The following is a 16,995-nucleotide window of genomic DNA, read 5'->3' on the forward strand; positions in this document are numbered from 1 at the left end:
TGTTGTAAACTAAAAATGAATGAATGAATTTTAAAATATATTTTTAAATTAACAAGCATTTATTTTCTCTATCTCCCCCCCCCACACACCTATTTAAAAATAAAAGAAAAATAAAACTCTTGTAACATATATGCATAGTCAAGCAAACCACATTGGTCATGTCCAAAAAATGTATGAGTTATGGGCTATTCTACATCCATATGAAGAGCTATAAAAACATAATCTGGTCACTAATTATTCTTCTCTCATCAGATACTAAAATGTTAACCATGAAGAGAAATGTGGTCAGCACTCAGCACTCATATGTGAACATCCCCAAGGTGATTGCACAAGACACAGAAAAGGAAATTAGAAGGATAGAAAATGGAGGTTGCAGGTAACTAAAAGCTAATCATATTTAATGATGCTCTTTACCTTAAATTTGTTAAATTTAACCTTGGCACTTTATCATTGTTCCAAATGGATGATCTTTTTTACGCTTTATAAGAGCCTATCTGTGGCAGCCCCCGTCCAGTCAATAGGCAAGGTCTCTCCCCTCTAGAAGGTTATTTGTGATCTAGACAGACAGCACTGGCATAGACATATTTCTGAAAGGACACAGTCACGGACACTGAAGCACGTACAGTCAATGGTTAAAGAAAGGATGTCATCTGAGAAGTATGTGCCTCAAAATAAAAAGGTGGGCTAAGCATTCCTGAGAACACAGGACGCCCAATGGATGGCCTGTATGCTCTGTTGTCATTCATACAATGTCAAAAGATGTAGAGGAAATCCTCCAGTATGTTGGATGGATCCCCCATGGAAGATTTAGAGGAAGACATAGCTAAGATGGCCAGGGCCTGATGGGCTGTAATCTGTATTATTGAAGGGAGGGTTCCCCTTTGATGAGAAGCATCATGTGAACTAATAGTGCATCTATTTTTTTAATGTGGCATAAAATCCCTTTTAGATTAAGCAGTGGGTAGATAGAAGGTACTCTCCGTTTTACGACCAGTTAGACTGTGCTACTCAACAGTATGAGTCAAGACACAATAGCCCAGATATCACATTTTTGGATGGGCAAACATTACTATTATATCCAAAACCCTGACCTACTGAAGATCTAGTCTTATACTGTCTTCTTCTGTGTTTTGACTGGCATGTAATACAGCAAAAACTCTTCACCTATATATAATGCGTATACATATTTATATATATATATATACACACATCCATATATATACACATTTGTATGTACATAATACATGTATATAATATATGTCTCACTCAACATTAATGGAAATTGTTGGGTTATGTTAGTGTGTGGGAACTAGTAGGATAGGAACAGGAGAATAAGGGAGAGAGGAAGCGCACAAAGGGTCAAGTTACCCCACATGAGTAATTCTTTAATGTGTTAGGCTAATACTTCTCTGTATGCTGTTGGAATGTAGTTCTCTCTCTGATGATGATGATGACAGTGCCTCTATGATGGAGCATGGAAACCGCCAAGGTGGGGATGCTTTCCAAAATAACTCCCATGCAGAGGAAGGAACATCCTCACAGAGGTGAGCAATGTAATTTACATGTATCTGTTAAAGGATGAGCCAGGATCTCACCACCTACACAGCATAGCCTGGACCAGTTCTCACAATGGGCCACCATGCAGACTGTTCTCCTGTTGTTCTCTACCATGAGGGCCTTAGAAAATTGCTAATATCTAGTTGTTCCCCAGTGTAATATGAACATTATCAAGTAACCATTTTATCCAGGAACCTAAACACAGTACCTTCAAGATTTCTTGTTTTTGACTTTCAGAGTCCTAAAGGAATTGTGGCATCAGAAGGGAAATATTATTTTCTCTTAAATCCTAGCTGTTTTCCAACATGCCTAATTGCCTAGGAAATAGCACCAGTTAGTGAATGACAGCTGGAAGCCAAAATTGTTTGTGTTGCATTAGGGGATGACCAGAGATACTTCGAGGAATGAAGGAAATCAGTATTTATTAAGTGCCTACTATGTGCCAGGCACTGTTCTAAGTGCCTTCCAAATATTAGCTCATTTGATCCTCACAATAATCCTGTGAGGAGGGTGCTATTATTATCCACATTTTACAGCTGAGGAAACTGAGGAAATCAGAAGTTAAGTGACTTGCCCAGGATCACACAGCTACCAAGTATCTGAGGTCATATTTGAAATCAGGTCTTCCTGACGCCAGGGTCCGGTGTTCTATTTGCTGTGCCACCTACCTGTCCCAGGGAGTTGTTGTGGAAGCTGTACATGGGTAAATGGAAAAATACATAGGATTGAAGGCAAACAGGTTATACAGAATGGGGGATGGTATAATCTATGGGTAGGTTACCTATGGTAGAGTTGCCACTAAAGCACTCTTCAGTGAATACCCAGGATTTGTTATATTGTGAGAATATAAGTATGTGACTAGGAAGACTAGGGTAGTGTGGTGTAGTGGATGAAGTCCTAGATAGACCTGGGTTCAAAACTTTCATAACCTGGTTCCCTGCTACCTCTCCAGTTTCCTTACCTTACTCTCCCAGATTTACTGATTCAGTGACACTGGCCTTCTGGTTATTCCAGGAACAAAGACCCTCCCTAGCTGTCCCCTATGCCTGGAATGCTCTCCCTCCTCTGCTCCAACTTTTAATCTCTCTGGCTTCCTTTAAATCCCAATTAAAATCCCACTTTCTACCGGAAGCCTTCCCTTTGCTAATTAATACCTATTTGTCCTGTATCTAGCTTGCTTTCTACATGTTTATTTGCATGTTGTCTCCTCCATTAGATTGGAAGCTCCTTGAGGAGAAGGACTTTCTTTTGCCTCTTTTTGTGTCCTCGGCGCTTAATAAAATGTTTATTGATTGATTGGTAAACCTGCCTGTGACAATTAGTTGTGTCGCAATAGACTAGATCAGCTATCTGGTAGAAACTTCCTATTTTAGATTTAGGGACATCAGAGGTTGGGAGGAGTTATACTTCCTTTTAGTAGGGACTGTTCTGGCTTCCCTCACTGGGCCATCTTTTGAGAGGGCCACCTTCCCTCCCGACCTTTCAGGGGGCAAAGGTGAGGGGTTCTCTGAGTTACTTGTGGGCCCCGTCCACACCACACCAACCCTATTCCACAGAATTGGATCCAGATACAATTTTCACTAATTACAATTCTGGTAGTTAGAATTTACAAATGTCAGTGTCTTCTCTCTGAAACTACTATATTGGTCTTTACAATTATGCAGATGGTTATTGCTGTACATTCATTATACTTTCCTGTTTCTAGGAGTCAGTACCTGCCTGGTGCCATTGCACTCTTCAACGTTAACAACAGTAGCAATAAAGACCAGTAAGTATTATGCTTTTGCCGAAGAACAGTAACAGCCGTTCCTTGAAGAAATGCATGAATCAGTTAAGGCTACATCTGAACCAGTTATGTATGGGGGACCTTTTACGCAAGCATGATCTTTTGAATATAAAAGGGAGCAGATTTATTTTCTAACTCCTGTAGTGCACAGTGGGATCTGGTGAACAGTACAAGTAAGTAATTTATTGTTGTTTCTTTTAGTTTTAATTTTTTCTATTTAATAATATTTTATTTTTTCCAATTACATGTAGAGATAGTTTTCAACATTCACTTTCATAAAATTTTCAATTCCATAGGGCAGCTAGGTGGTGCAGTGAGTAGAGCACCGGCCCTGGAGTCAGGAGGACCTGAGGTTCAAATCCAGCCTCAGACACTTGACACATGTACTAGCTGTGTGACCTTGGGCAAGTCACTTAACCCCAATTGCCCTGCCAAAAAACAAAACAAAACAAACAAAAAAAAGATTTTGAGTTCCAAATTATTTTTCACCGCTTTCCCAAGCTGGCAAGCAATCTGATATAGGCTATACATGTACAATCATATTAAACATATTTCCACATTAGTCATGTTGTGAAAGAAGACTCAGAGCAAAAGGGAAAAACCACAAGAAAAGTCATTTGTTTAGCTCTAACATGGAAAAACTGAAGTGATTTTTACATTTTCTATAAAATTGTCCTTTGCTTGGGCAGACAACATACCTAAAGGTGATTCAGATCAGCATGTCTAGATGAGACTGATTGTCCTTAGATTAACATAATCTGTGGGGGAAGTGGGGGAGGGAGGGGGAAGGGACGAGCTGGGACTGTTTTGTCTTCAAAGATACTGCCTAAGCTGCTGGATTTCACCTGTGCTCTTTATGACCCTGTAGCCAGTTTTTAAAATGTTATTTATGTATTTGTTTATTTTGCTGTATTTACTGAAGTCCCTTAAAATCTCTCTCCCAGAAGGGAATGATTCTGTGCAAATGGGGGTCCTTATGGAGCTGTCTAGGTATATAATAGATTGTAGCAAATATCCTTGATTCAATTAAGAGTCTTGAGAATTCTGTGGCAACTTGTGTTTGATCTCCTGAAGGTTTTTTTTGGGTCCTTTGCTTAGCATGAAAAAATAGAACTAGGAAAAACTATAGTAAGTTAAAATTATCTGTTCAAATCTTTTATACTGTCCTGTTCAAATCTTTTATACTGTCCTGACTCTCCCTTGGGACCCTTTTCATTCCCCTCTCAGGTACCCAGAGCCCTCATGTTGCCCCAGGGCTGGGAAGCTCCTTCCAAGCTGGGAAGCATCTCAAGTTTGGAAACTTTCCCCTCCATCTATTATTGCTTTAACCCTGTAGGAATATGGAGACTTCTCAGGCATCACAGGACCATAGATTTATAGCTGGAAAGGATCTTAGAGGCCTTCAAGCCTAGCCCTTCATTTTACAGATAATAAAACTGAGACTAAGAGGTAAAGTGACTTGCCCAGGGGCATACAATGTCTTAGACAGGATTTGAATTCAGGGCTTCCTGACTTTAAGTCCAATGCTCTGACCACCGCACCACTTAGCTAGTGAAGAATGGCTCGGGTGCTGGCAACCCCATGATAACCCTAGTGGTTATACATTCTACCAATCCAACATGGAAGGACACTGGGGGGCAAAGGCTAAGCTCTTTTTCAAAAAAACACTCCTTCTACCCCTTTGTTATGCACCGTGTCTGAGTGTGATCAGTGTGGATTTATCCAATTAAAATCTTGGCTCAGTCCCTGCCAACCAGGAAAACTGATCTATTCCCTTCCTTCCTCCTTGCAATGAGCCCTAATCATTTTAGCATGCCGTAAGGGAGTTGTTAACTGTTAACGGACGTTTTTACTCTTGTGGAAGTAAAAGGAATAAGACCAAATAGGTTGTGTACCTTTGCTTCTCCCAGACCTTAAGTAGTTGTTAGACATACTTCAAATCTGCATTCCTGGACATGATTCAGTTGTTTAATCAATTAATCAACAAGCTTTTATTAATCACTTACTATGTTTGAGGAGTTGCCAAACTGATAGTGCCCTTGCTAGTAATAGAGAAATTCTTCATCAGCAGCTTCCATTAGTAGCTAGGAGATCTCTCCAACACCCTGAGCTAACCAACAGTACCCAGTTTTTACAACCTACCTTAAGAACTAAGTCCAGTCAGACCTAGGATTCAGGCCTCTAGAGTGTCTTGGCAAGTCTCTATCTCCTTCTTAACAGCAGCCATCAGTACCTAAATTCAGATCCTTTGTCCCCCAGCCTATCTGGTCCCCTAATTATTCTGATCTGGCTGCTCTCCTATCCTTCTTTACCTTACTATTTGTAGCTGTTCATGAATTCCTCCTTAGCTTCATTTCTACCCTATCCTTCAAGTCTTTTCTTAGGTTCACCATCGAGAACTTTGTGGGTGGATCTGGTCTCATTTCTCAGCTGGTGAATAAATAAAACCCCATCATGTCTGGAATCTCAGTCTATCAATGTTAAATGCTCTGTGCCTTAGAACTGATAAATAAATTGGGACTAAAAGGTTACTGACTACCTGAATATCTTGTCTGTCCCAGACAACATTTGTATTTGAAATTTTTTTAACCCTAAATATTTTAATGCTAAAAACGTTTTTAGCCCTAATTTCAGGCGTTGTCAACAAGCTAGTGTATAGCAGTTTGTCCTGAAATAGAGCTTTCCTGGTGCCCCTGAAATCATATTGAGATTACCTAGGCAGCCCACTCAAGCCAAGGGTGCCAAGGCTATGACAGAGAGGATTCAGTGTACTTGCATAGGCTTTCCCAATCACCCAAGAGCAGTACTTTAAATACACAAGAACAGAGTATTCTTCCCTCTGGCCTCCTTGAGTCCACCTGGCCTTGTATGCTCTTTTCATCCCAGGTTCTATATAGGTCTAGGGGTACAACCTGGAATATGCTTAAATACGACAAAAATAGGAAAATCTCTCTTCTTTGCCCTGGCTTCCTACCCAGCCTTAGGGAAGCCTCCTGTAGTTAAGCTCATTAATAGGACTTAGGTGATTTACTTTGTAGTAGTCATGTGGTTTATTGATACACAATAAGGTAGCTACTGTAAATGAGCAGGAGACGCTCCTCCAATCTATATTCTTGTCCTGGGTCATGGTGAAAAGGAGTAGGAGAAGATTTTCAGGTTTGAAACTCTGAGAACGGCTTAGCAAACACTTGGTGATAATAGGAGATGGCAGCATTTCTTATTGCCTCCTGCTGAATTAACTGCTATTAGGAGGTTCCATCTGCTTCCTCAGGTCCAGTCATTTCCTCTGTTCCTGCTGGTTCCCACCTTTGAATCCCTGCCTCAGCCACCACACTTCTCTAGGGTCAGTTGTAGTCCTTCCTTCCCTCTGCCCTACTCCGGCTATAGTGTCAGTACTGCACGTGTGCAGCCACAGAATTATCTTGCCCCATCAGGACTCTCAGTTTCTCAGAAGTTTCTCCAATTTTCACTGTATAGACCAGAATAGCTAGCCTTTCTACTCCTACTACCGTGGAAGGAGTGGAGTGGAATGACTGACTTGATGTCCTTTTTCAAACAAAGGCCATAAAGATGGGCTAAAAGACTAGGTCAAACATGTAGGTTTACATGCAAAATTTCCCTCTGCCTCATCCTTTCACAAATCCTCATCCCTGTCTTTTTGAGCAAAAGCTGAATGTAAACCCTGTTACTCATACAATAGGCCTTTCCTCAACCTGCAAAATCTTATGCTCACCTAATGTGGCCTTTAAAACTCAGGGTCACCTCCATTCCACAATGATGCATTGGAGAAATGCATGAATCAGTTAAGGCTACATCTGAAGTTTCCTTATCTTTGAGTAATAAACAAAGATAACCTTCCTCCTAATTTTTTTCTTCAATGATTGGTTTAATTTATATTGAGTTTATATTTTAAATCAGTATGTCCTTTATTTACTTAGGTTTCTAAAATTTACTGTCTTTAGACCTGTTATTTCTTGACCTTTCCCCACATTCTTATGCCTTTCTTATTCATTTTTCCTAATCGCACATGTCTAGGACTATAGCTTTTATTTTTTCCCTCTAAATTCTTGTTGATTTCTGGTTGAACTCTTCCTCAGGAGAACACCTCTCTGGAAACAGGAATGGGTTGATAAGGAATAAAGTTAAAATGGTTTAGAACTGAATTTGATTTGAACATGTGACATATATTATTTCTTTCTTAGAGGGGTGAAAGAGGAAAAGAAAAAGAAAAAAGAAAAGAAAAGGTAAGTCTCTCATTGACCAAAATATATGACATGAAATTTTCCAGCAGACAGAACTTTTTGTATTATAATGCTATTACATGTGATCCATTTTCCAGCAAATCTAGTGATAAAAAGGAGAAGAAAAAGAATAAGGAAAAAGAGAAAGAGAAAGAAAAAGAAAAAGAGAATGAGAAGAAAAAGAAAGAGGATCAAAATAAAGATAAGAAAGAAAAGTAAGCATGCTTTATTAATATGGAGATCAATGATACGCTATTCTTGTGAGAATGTGATGGATGCCAATTAGAAGTGACAGTGTGGTATAATTCAAAGAACACTGGACTTGAAGTTAGAAGATTTGGATTGACTCACTTATTGGCTTTGATCTAGTTATTCACCTAATTTTCTGAGCTTCAGTTTCCTCATCTGTAATTGGCCTAACCAAACCTTGGCACGTGGTAAGTGCTTAAAAACTGCTTGTTGGTTGATTGATTGATTAGACTATCTACATTACAGGGTTGTTGAGAGAAATCCCTGTGTAAACTGTTAGGGGCTATGTTAATGTGAACTATCCTTATCAGATACAACATAGGCCAATGCTAAAGGCTAAAGAATTGTTAAATAAATGTGAATTGAAGGCAAACTCAGCTATAATATTTTTACTATTGTTTGTCTATCTTTGAAACAAGCAGTCTCAGTTGTAATTTATTTTCTCTAAACATTAACAGTTTCCGAGTGGAGATAATGTTCCAACCCATCTTCTTCCTGGAAGAAATCTTGGTCCTGAGGAGAATCAAATCATAGCATCTTACTGTAGTTTCTTTTGATATGACATAATTATTCATTACTTTCATTAATATTTCTTGAGAGTCCACAATATTCTAGGTACCTTATGGAAAATATTTGAAATAAAAACAGCTAGTTGCATATACTTTTCCTAATTTTGGACATCAGGACAAGAGACATCATACAACCTCCAGAAATACCCATTTCTAAAGAAAGCTGGTATGGTCCAGTGGATAGAGCTCTGGGCCTAAAGTTTACCTCTGTTTGCTTCAGTGTCCTCAGCTGTAAAATGACGGGAAAATAGTACCTACCTTACAAGGTTGTCATGAGAATTAAATGAGATAATATTTATTAAAAGCATGTAGCATATAGTAGGCATTATATAAATGCTTACTTCCTTCCCTCTCCTTCTGTGTACTTGAAAGTTATAATTCAAACTAAATCACAGAATACTAAGGTTTCCTTTCTGAAAATGCCTTTTGTTTTCTTTTTTTCTTCTTCCTTTCTTCGTTTCTTTTTCTTTCTTTCATTTCTTTTTCTTTCTTTCCTTCTTCCTTCCTTCCTTCCTTTAATCTGTTTATCCTCTTTTCCTTTAGGCAAGGGTAAGATGTTGATTTTTGTTTAGCTATGTCCAAGTCTCAAAGACCATGGACCATAGCATGCCAATACTCTCCATGGGGTTTTCTTAGCAAAGATGCTGAAGTAGTTTGCTATTTCCTTCTCCAGTGGATTAAGGAAGAGGTTAAGTGGCTTGCCCAGGGTTACATAGCTAGCGAGGGTCTGAGGCTAGATTTGAACTGAGGTCTTCCTGACTTCAGGCCTAGCACTCTATCCACTAAACTACCTAGCTGCCTGAGTGTACATTTTATAGGCACATTGTCCTTATAAAATACTCCTCCATTCAAATGGAACAGTTTAATGATGAAAATGCAGAAAAAAAATTTTGTGGGCAAGAAAAGGGTTATATCAACTATCAAAGGATATGAAGATATTGTGTTTGATTGATGGTATTACAGAGGACCAGTCCGATGCCTAAAAGGAGTAGGAAAAGGACATGTTTTAATAAAAAATCCCACAGCTTTCAGGAGTTTGAGCAGTTTAGGATGAAAAATGTAGTATAAATATAAAGATTCAAATGAGTGGTGTAGAACGATGCATTGTGTGTATATGAACAGTGTATTTAAGAGGCCGCAAAATGAAATGTTGGATTATATTGAGCACTTATACCTGCAGGGGATTATGGTACTTCAGCTTACTTGCACATAACTGTTTGAAAAACTGGAGAGAGAGACAGAGAGAGAGAGAGAGAGACAGAAAGACAGACAGAGAGAGAGAGAGAGAGAGAGAGAGAGAGAGAGATCATATATAAATATTTGGAGACAGGTGTGATTTTTTAAAAGAATATTAATCTCACAGGGGAAATTTGGGATGCTGTAACCTTTTAAATGAAAGGTAAATCATTGTAAGTTAAGAGGTTCTCATTTAAGCCACTGAAGGGAGATGAACCTAAGGGAGGAATCTGATGTAAAAATCTAAGGGAAAAAAAAATTTAAATACTTCAAGGGGCTGAAAAGCTGCTCTATTAGATTCCATGGACAGAATCCCTCAGCTAAGTGATTTCTGATTGATGGGAGGGAACTGATTTTGTAAGCCAAGAGTTCCGATGACAGTTATTACCCTGCAGCACCATCTAGCCCTGGGCAGAAGTTAAGCGTCTCATAAAGTGCCCTTTGCTCTCTGCTGCCACCTATAGTTTGAGAAAGAAAAGCAGCAGGAAAGACAGGTTATTTAGCTAGTTTGTATCCTCTTAAACTAGCTAGTTTTTTTATTTGCCTTATTTAAAGAATCAGCTTGTGCTGTTTCTGTGAGTTCTATTCTGATTGGACAAGGAAGCATCTGGGTCAGTGAATGACTGGCTGAGTTGGTTTGTACAGACAGAGATCACCAGTGCGATGAGCTTTGAAGTTCTCTGACTTGAAAGGGAAATTCTGTTCATATTAAGAAGTAACATTTTCTAAATGCCTTCTTAAGGGTGATTATAAAGTTAAAAGAAGTTATGTTTGGGTATAGAAGAAAAGAGAATTTGCCTAGTTAAAAAGTATGAGCAAGTAAGAGATGAGCAGTAAGTAGAAAGCTAGTTTCCTATGGGGCAGATGTTCCTGAATGGACCAATGACATCAAAGAATTGTGAGTTACTTGGCAAAAACATATGAGTTTTCTTCCCTCAAGTTTCCCTGCTAGGTTTCTGTAAGTGAGTGCTCACTCACTCCCACAGATACCAAGTGTATTGGTGGGAGATTATGATCCAAGTTTACATGTGGGTTATGCCATATGCTGTTGATATATTTGCTTTAATATGTATCTATTATATTATATTTCTTTTACCTTACTGCTAAGTAAGCATTTAAGTTTTAAAATTGTGATTTAATTATTGTGTTTGATTGAGTAATTCATCATATGAATGTATCACATTGAATCTGGTTTGTGTAAAAGGAAGCACATTGTTAGAGGTTCACCGGTAACAGAAGAATATTCTCTTAATAGTTTTACCCCTAGGACCCTGGGGGGTTTGCTTTGTAGTGAAGGGAACCTAGATCTGCCAGGGTGAGGTTAGGAATGAGCAAACCAACTCAGAGAGTCAGTTGCTGTTGACATCCCCCAAGTGAAGGTGAAAATATTTCTTGCATTTTGAATGTCTATGTTAAGAGCCACACCTCACCCCAGAACATGCCACTTCTAATACACAGTTAACTTACTCGTTGTAAAATTTCTCAGCTGAGCTGCCTAAATCTTGACTATCCATTTTAATCTGTTGTGAACAATGGACATAATTGTTTTTAATTTGTAAAAATAAACGTATATTTTTTTCTCACTAACATTCCCTTTATTTTTCATTGCCATTTAGTGAGAAGAAAGAAATTATGGTTATTGATCCAGCGGGGAACACATATTACAACTGGCTGTTTTGTATTACTTTGCCTGTGATGTACAACTGGACCATGATTATTGCAAGGTGCCTAGCTACTATGATAGATCTCCTTCTCTTCTACCTTCTCCCACAATACACTAAGGTCCAATTCCCAGAGTTCTTCAGAAGATCCCTTCTTCTTCCCAAAAAAGAAAGATTGCAAATTTTGTATCCCATACTTTCTTCAATGTCAAGGGCAGATACTTCAGTGTCTAGAGCTATTTTAACACTGAGGCAGAGCTTCTTTTTTTTAAAGATAATTGTTCAGGCATATGATTAACATTAATTATTGGTGCCAAACCTTTAAAAATATTGTACTTCTCTGGGTACCAGAGGAAAATGCTGGAAAGAATGAAAAAAATATAAATTATAAAAATTTAATGAAGTATCTAAGATAGTTTGTCATAGACTCAAAGAATAAGAGAATTGGAAGGTACCTGACAACTCATCAGATCCAGTTTCATGTATTTAGGTAGATTAAAGTCTAAAATCTCCAAGCAGAGGGCTGTATTTTTTTTTGAAGCTTTTCAGGGAGGGAGACCCCCGGCCCCACAAGTTCCACTGACAGTCTGTTTTAGGATTATACCAACCTGATAATCAAGATGCTCTCTCTTATATTTATTTAAAAATCTCATGCTTTAATTTAAGCTGATTTCTTATTTAGTTTTTCTATTTAGTGTGGTTCCCAACAGCTGTTGACCACAAATTTATTGCAAGAGGCTCATTGGGTGGTCATGAGATACAATGAGAAAAGCTCTGGGTCAACAGTCAGAGGACCTTGGTTCACTCTTAGCCTTGATATTTTCTACTTTTGTGACCTCAGGCAAGTCATTAGTCCTTTCTGAGCCTCAGTTTCCCTGTCTGTAAAATGAAGGTACTGGACTAGATGATGTCTAAGGTCCCTTCAAGTTCTAGGTCCCCTGGTATGATCTCATCTATAAAGGGAGAAGATTGATGATCTCTAAGGTTCCTTCTAATCCTTACACTCTGATTCAGCTTGTAATAACAATAATAATAGTAATAATACCTAGCAATTATACATCGTTTTAAGGTTTACAAAATCATCACAACAAACTCTGGGATGTAAGTGCTATTATTATTATCCCTATTTTACAGATGAGAAAACTGAGGCAGACAGAAGTTAAGTGACTTGTCCAGGGTTATATCGCTAGCAAGTATCTGAAGTCACATTTGAACTCAGGTCTTCCTGTCTCCAGGTCTAATACTCTATCCATTGCACTATCTTGTCATCTCATTAAAACCTGCCTTAATTTACATAGTCTATGATTCAGACTTCAACTTAGACTAGCATTTCTAATATAAGTACAAATTAGTAAAGTTTTTGCACTGTTCCCATTTTACCCTACATATATTTTACTCAGAAAAACTCTTCTGTTACAGAGCATGCTTTGAAGAACTTCAGTCTAAGTACTTAGAATATTGGATTGCTTTTGATTACTTATCAGATGCAATCTATCTTCTTGACATGTTTGTACGAACAAGAACAGGTAAATATGTTGTATTGTTTTTTTTAAACTGTATACTTTTTATGCTATAATGTGAAACTTCTCAATACAAATAACATGAAATAGGTTTATAAACCAATACTCAAGGGAAGGAAAGCAAAGTCAAAGGCATAATCATACTGTGTAGAACCATGGGCTAATTTCCTTTGCTTAGACTCAGGAAGTTTGCTGCTATGTAGAATGCAGAAATGATTTTCCTCCTTATTTCCCTTACCATGCTAGCTTATGTTAGACCTGAGGCAAAAATTTCCTACACACTTTTTCCCCAGAAGTGAGAATAATTCTGCTCATTTTGAAGGTATCTTGGTTCATCTTGGTAGAAGGCACGGGAATGGTTTCACTGTAAGGGAGAAAAAAGTATTGCTTATAAAGAAGCGCGTGAATATGACCAAGACTCATCATATTTTGCCCATTATGTCTTACTTTCTGTTATTTCTTTCCTTCCTGCCAATTTTTGTTTTGATCATCCCACTTCTTGCTTATCTTAGTAATTTCTTCTTGCTAATAGCCTTTTCTATCTTTAGGTATCTCTTGTATATAGTTTTCTCTTTTAAAAAGTATCATTAAATGAAAATTAAGTTTAAAAAATACCCATGATAAGATAATTACACGACTGCTTGTCTATTAATCTCTGGAATATTTTACGCTAATAAGGGTGCATTTATTTTAAATTCAGTCTTGCCTTTGACCATAGTATAATAATATTCTATTACAGAAGGAAAAACAATGAATCAATTTGGCATTATATTTTAGGTTACCTGGAACAAGGATTATTGGTGAGAGAAGAGGCTAAACTCATAGACAAATATAAATCACATTTGCAATTTAAACTTGACGTTCTCTCAGTGGTACCAACTGATTTGCTGCTTTTACAGTTGGGATGGAGCTATCCAGAGGTAAGATTAAACAGATTACTCAGGATATCACGTATGTTTGAATTCTTCCAACGGACAGAAACAAGGACAAACTATCCAAACATCTTTAGGATTTCTAACCTCGTCATGTATATTGTGATTATCATCCACTGGAATGCATGTGTATACTTTTCTATCTCTAAAGCCATTGGATTTGGGAACGATACATGGGTCTATCCTGATGTTAATGACCCTGAATTTGGTCGTCTGGCTAGAAAGTATGTTTATAGTCTCTACTGGTCGACGTTGACCTTAACCACCATTGGTGAAACTCCACCTCCTGTTTTGGACTCTGAGTATGTCTTTGTGGTGGTTGACTTCTTGATTGGAGTGTTAATTTTTGCTACTATCGTCGGTAATATTGGCTCCATGATTTCCAATATGAATGCAGCCAGAGCAGAATTTCAAGCAAGAATTGATGCTATAAAACAGTATATGCATTTTCGAAATGTAAGCAAAGATATGGAAAAGAGGGTTATCAAGTGGTTTGACTACCTATGGACAAACAAAAAAACAGTAGATGAAAGGGAAGTCTTGAAATATCTACCAGATAAACTAAGGGCAGAGATTGCCATCAGTGTTCACCTAGACACGTTAAAGAAGGTACGCATTTTTGCTGACTGTGAAGCTGGACTCTTGGTAGAACTGGTCTTGAAGTTACAGCCTCAAGTCTACAGTCCTGGTGATTACATCTGCAAAAAAGGAGATATTGGACGGGAGATGTACATTATCAAAGAAGGAAAACTGGCTGTGGTAGCTGATGATGGGATCACACAGTTCGTGGTTTTGAGTGATGGCAGTTACTTTGGGGAGATTAGCATTCTCAACATTAAAGGTAGTAAAGCTGGGAACCGACGAACAGCCAATATTAAAAGTATTGGCTACTCAGATCTCTTCTGTCTCTCAAAAGATGATCTCATGGAAGCTCTAACTGAATACCCAGATGCTAAATGCATGCTAGAAGAGAAAGGCAAACAAATCTTGATGAAGGATGGACTGCTGGACATAAATATTGCAAATGCAGGAAGTGATCCTAAGGACCTAGAAGAGAAGGTCACACGAATGGAGGGATCAGTAGACCTCTTACAAACAAGGTTTGCCAGGATTCTGGCTGAGTATGAATCAATGCAGCAGAAGTTGAAGCAAAGGCTAACTAAAGTTGAGAGATTCTTGAAACCATTAATTGAAACTGAGTTCTCAGATATTGCAGGACTAGAAACAGAGCGTGGACCCACAGAATCCACACAGGAATGAAATGATGGGAGATGACAGGGACCATTAACTGGACTTTGGGAGTTGCTTGGACAGCAGGGATCAAAGGCAAATGTGAAATATCTATTCAGCAGTCCTACAAAGTTGTCTTTTCATATTGGGAAAGTGTATATATATGAAACAATGGGAAACTGACTTGGATTCAGTAAAGGAAATACGCTTTGAGGAATCCTACAATATTCATCCCTGAAATGGAAATACAATTGTGGAGTATTCTGGATATAGAGTCACTGTGTCATGAGGCTTTCTTGCTGGATACTATGTAAAGATATAAGCCAATGAATTTCTCAGCACACATATCTTCTGATTACTTCTATATACCATCCTCTGCATGGATATAGTAAACTTTCTATTATCTGGTATTTTTGGGTAAAGGACTATTAAAGAGTGATTACATATTCTGGCAATTGAGAGTTACCATCATGGATTACCAATTTTACAAAGGAGTTAGAATGTAATGAAATACACTTAATACTAAAACAATACTGAGCATGATTTAATCTTTCTTCATGATTCAAAAGGCACTTCAGGGTCCTACAGTGCCTCAGGGCCATCATAATAAATATAAATTAACATTGTATTGGAGAATTATAGAAGTGCTGGTTAGTGGAGATTTCTGACTGATAGAATATTTAATGAATAGCACTTTGTTTTGCAGTTCTCTAGTGTACTTAACAGATAATATTGTATGTGATAGTTATCTGTGTTTGTGTCTTATTTCTTTACTAGACTGTAAGCTCTATGAGGGCAGTCTAAATTTCGTATCTGTGTGCTATGCACGTGATAGTTGCTTAATAAACACATATGGATTTGAATAAATCGGCTTTTTTGCATGTGTTTTTACCTTTAAGATTCATAAAAAGTTGTCTAAAATATCTAGAGTAACTTGGTTTATTTTTGTGTTCGTCTTAAACTGCTCGTAAGAAAGATATTATAAAGATTTGTCAACTAAAAATTTAGAGGCATTCTTAGCAAAATTGCGAAATATCAAATAGTATTCCAGTGTCTAGCCCAGGGAGGCTTTAGATACTATAGCAATATAGTAATTGAGGGGTCTGGAAAGTTAGGACCCAGGTCACGACTATATTATCCAAATTGAAAATTAGCCGGAGGCATGTCAATCTTAAGAGAATATTAATATATTAATGGTGTGGGATATAATCAGGTAGAGCAGAGATGAGTATAGATAGATAGATGTGTATATATACACATATGTGTTTATATATATATGTGTATGTATACCACATTATTGGTGTGGGCCAATACACAGAATGAAGGATGTAAAAATCTTTCAAGTAAGTAGATGAATATCAAACACTTATTACCTTTTAAAATGACCCAATATCCTATTGAGACAGCAACATCCCCTACCTTTGGGAAAAAACAACTAAATGATTTTCTCTGGGAACTTGTCCTACATAGCTACAACGTTACAACCAAGTGCCGAAGATTTTAAATTTCTGATATTTTCCAAAGCAAGTAATTACAAAGCCTTTTGTATACATCTGATCCCTCTAATCATTCTCTAAGGTAGATAGAATAAATATTATTATCTTCATTGTACAGATGAGGTCGAGGAGGCTTAGAGAATTTGTGATTTCTCTAAAAATCATCTAGCTTAATGAGTGGTAGAACGGAATTACAAACTGAGATATTCTGGTCTAAGTCTTGTGCTCGGTTCTTTACGCTGCCTCCTTGTGACAGTGAAAAATACTGAAGTCAGAGAAACACCAGAGTGCTGCTCCTTTTGGGTAGATTTCTCCCTCCCCTTGCAATATTCTATCAACTCTCCTTCCTCAAAACTAGTTTTAGTAAAGAATACCATTAGCTTCTCCAGAGACTTTGTACATAATTACTTGAAGGTGAAACTATTGTGTGTGCATCGTCAGACTTCAACCTCCCAATGACTTCCCAATAAACATTAGGAGCCAAAAGAATAGCTCTATTCTTGTAATTTGTAGCCATC

The 16,995-nt window shown here is 37.8% G+C and overlaps 1 protein-coding gene across 1 annotated transcript; it reads left to right on the top strand.

Moving 5' to 3' along the window:
* The first annotated feature begins 269 nt into the window (after positions 1 to 269).
* On the top strand, positions 270 to 15,011 carry CNGA1 (cyclic nucleotide gated channel subunit alpha 1). Its single transcript, XM_036764842.1, has 8 exons — positions 270 to 376; positions 1,431 to 1,544; positions 3,263 to 3,325; positions 7,546 to 7,587; positions 7,683 to 7,799; positions 11,255 to 11,362; positions 12,719 to 12,825; positions 13,597 to 15,011. Exons 1-8 carry the CDS (start codon positions 270 to 272, stop codon positions 15,009 to 15,011), a joined length of 2,073 nt encoding a protein of 690 aa, XP_036620737.1.
* Positions 15,012 to 16,995: the final 1,984 nt, after the last annotated feature.

The sequence above is a fragment of the Trichosurus vulpecula genome, chromosome 6 (genome assembly GCF_011100635.1).
Source record: "Trichosurus vulpecula isolate mTriVul1 chromosome 6, mTriVul1.pri, whole genome shotgun sequence".
NCBI lineage: Eukaryota > Metazoa > Chordata > Mammalia > Diprotodontia > Phalangeridae > Trichosurus > Trichosurus vulpecula.

Bases quoted from the DNA above. Each gene is read 5' to 3' on its own strand.
- CNGA1 (XM_036764842.1), top strand. From the start codon at position 270: ATGAAGAGAAATGTGGTCAGCACTCAGCACTCATATGTGAACATCCCC. The intron at 377-1,430 runs GTAACTAAAAGC...GTTGGAATGTAG, and splicing joins ATAGAAAATGGAGGTTGCAG to TTCTCTCTCTGATGATGATG. The intron at 7,800-11,254 runs GTAAGCATGCTT...ATTGCCATTTAG, and splicing joins AATAAAGATAAGAAAGAAAA to TGAGAAGAAAGAAATTATGG.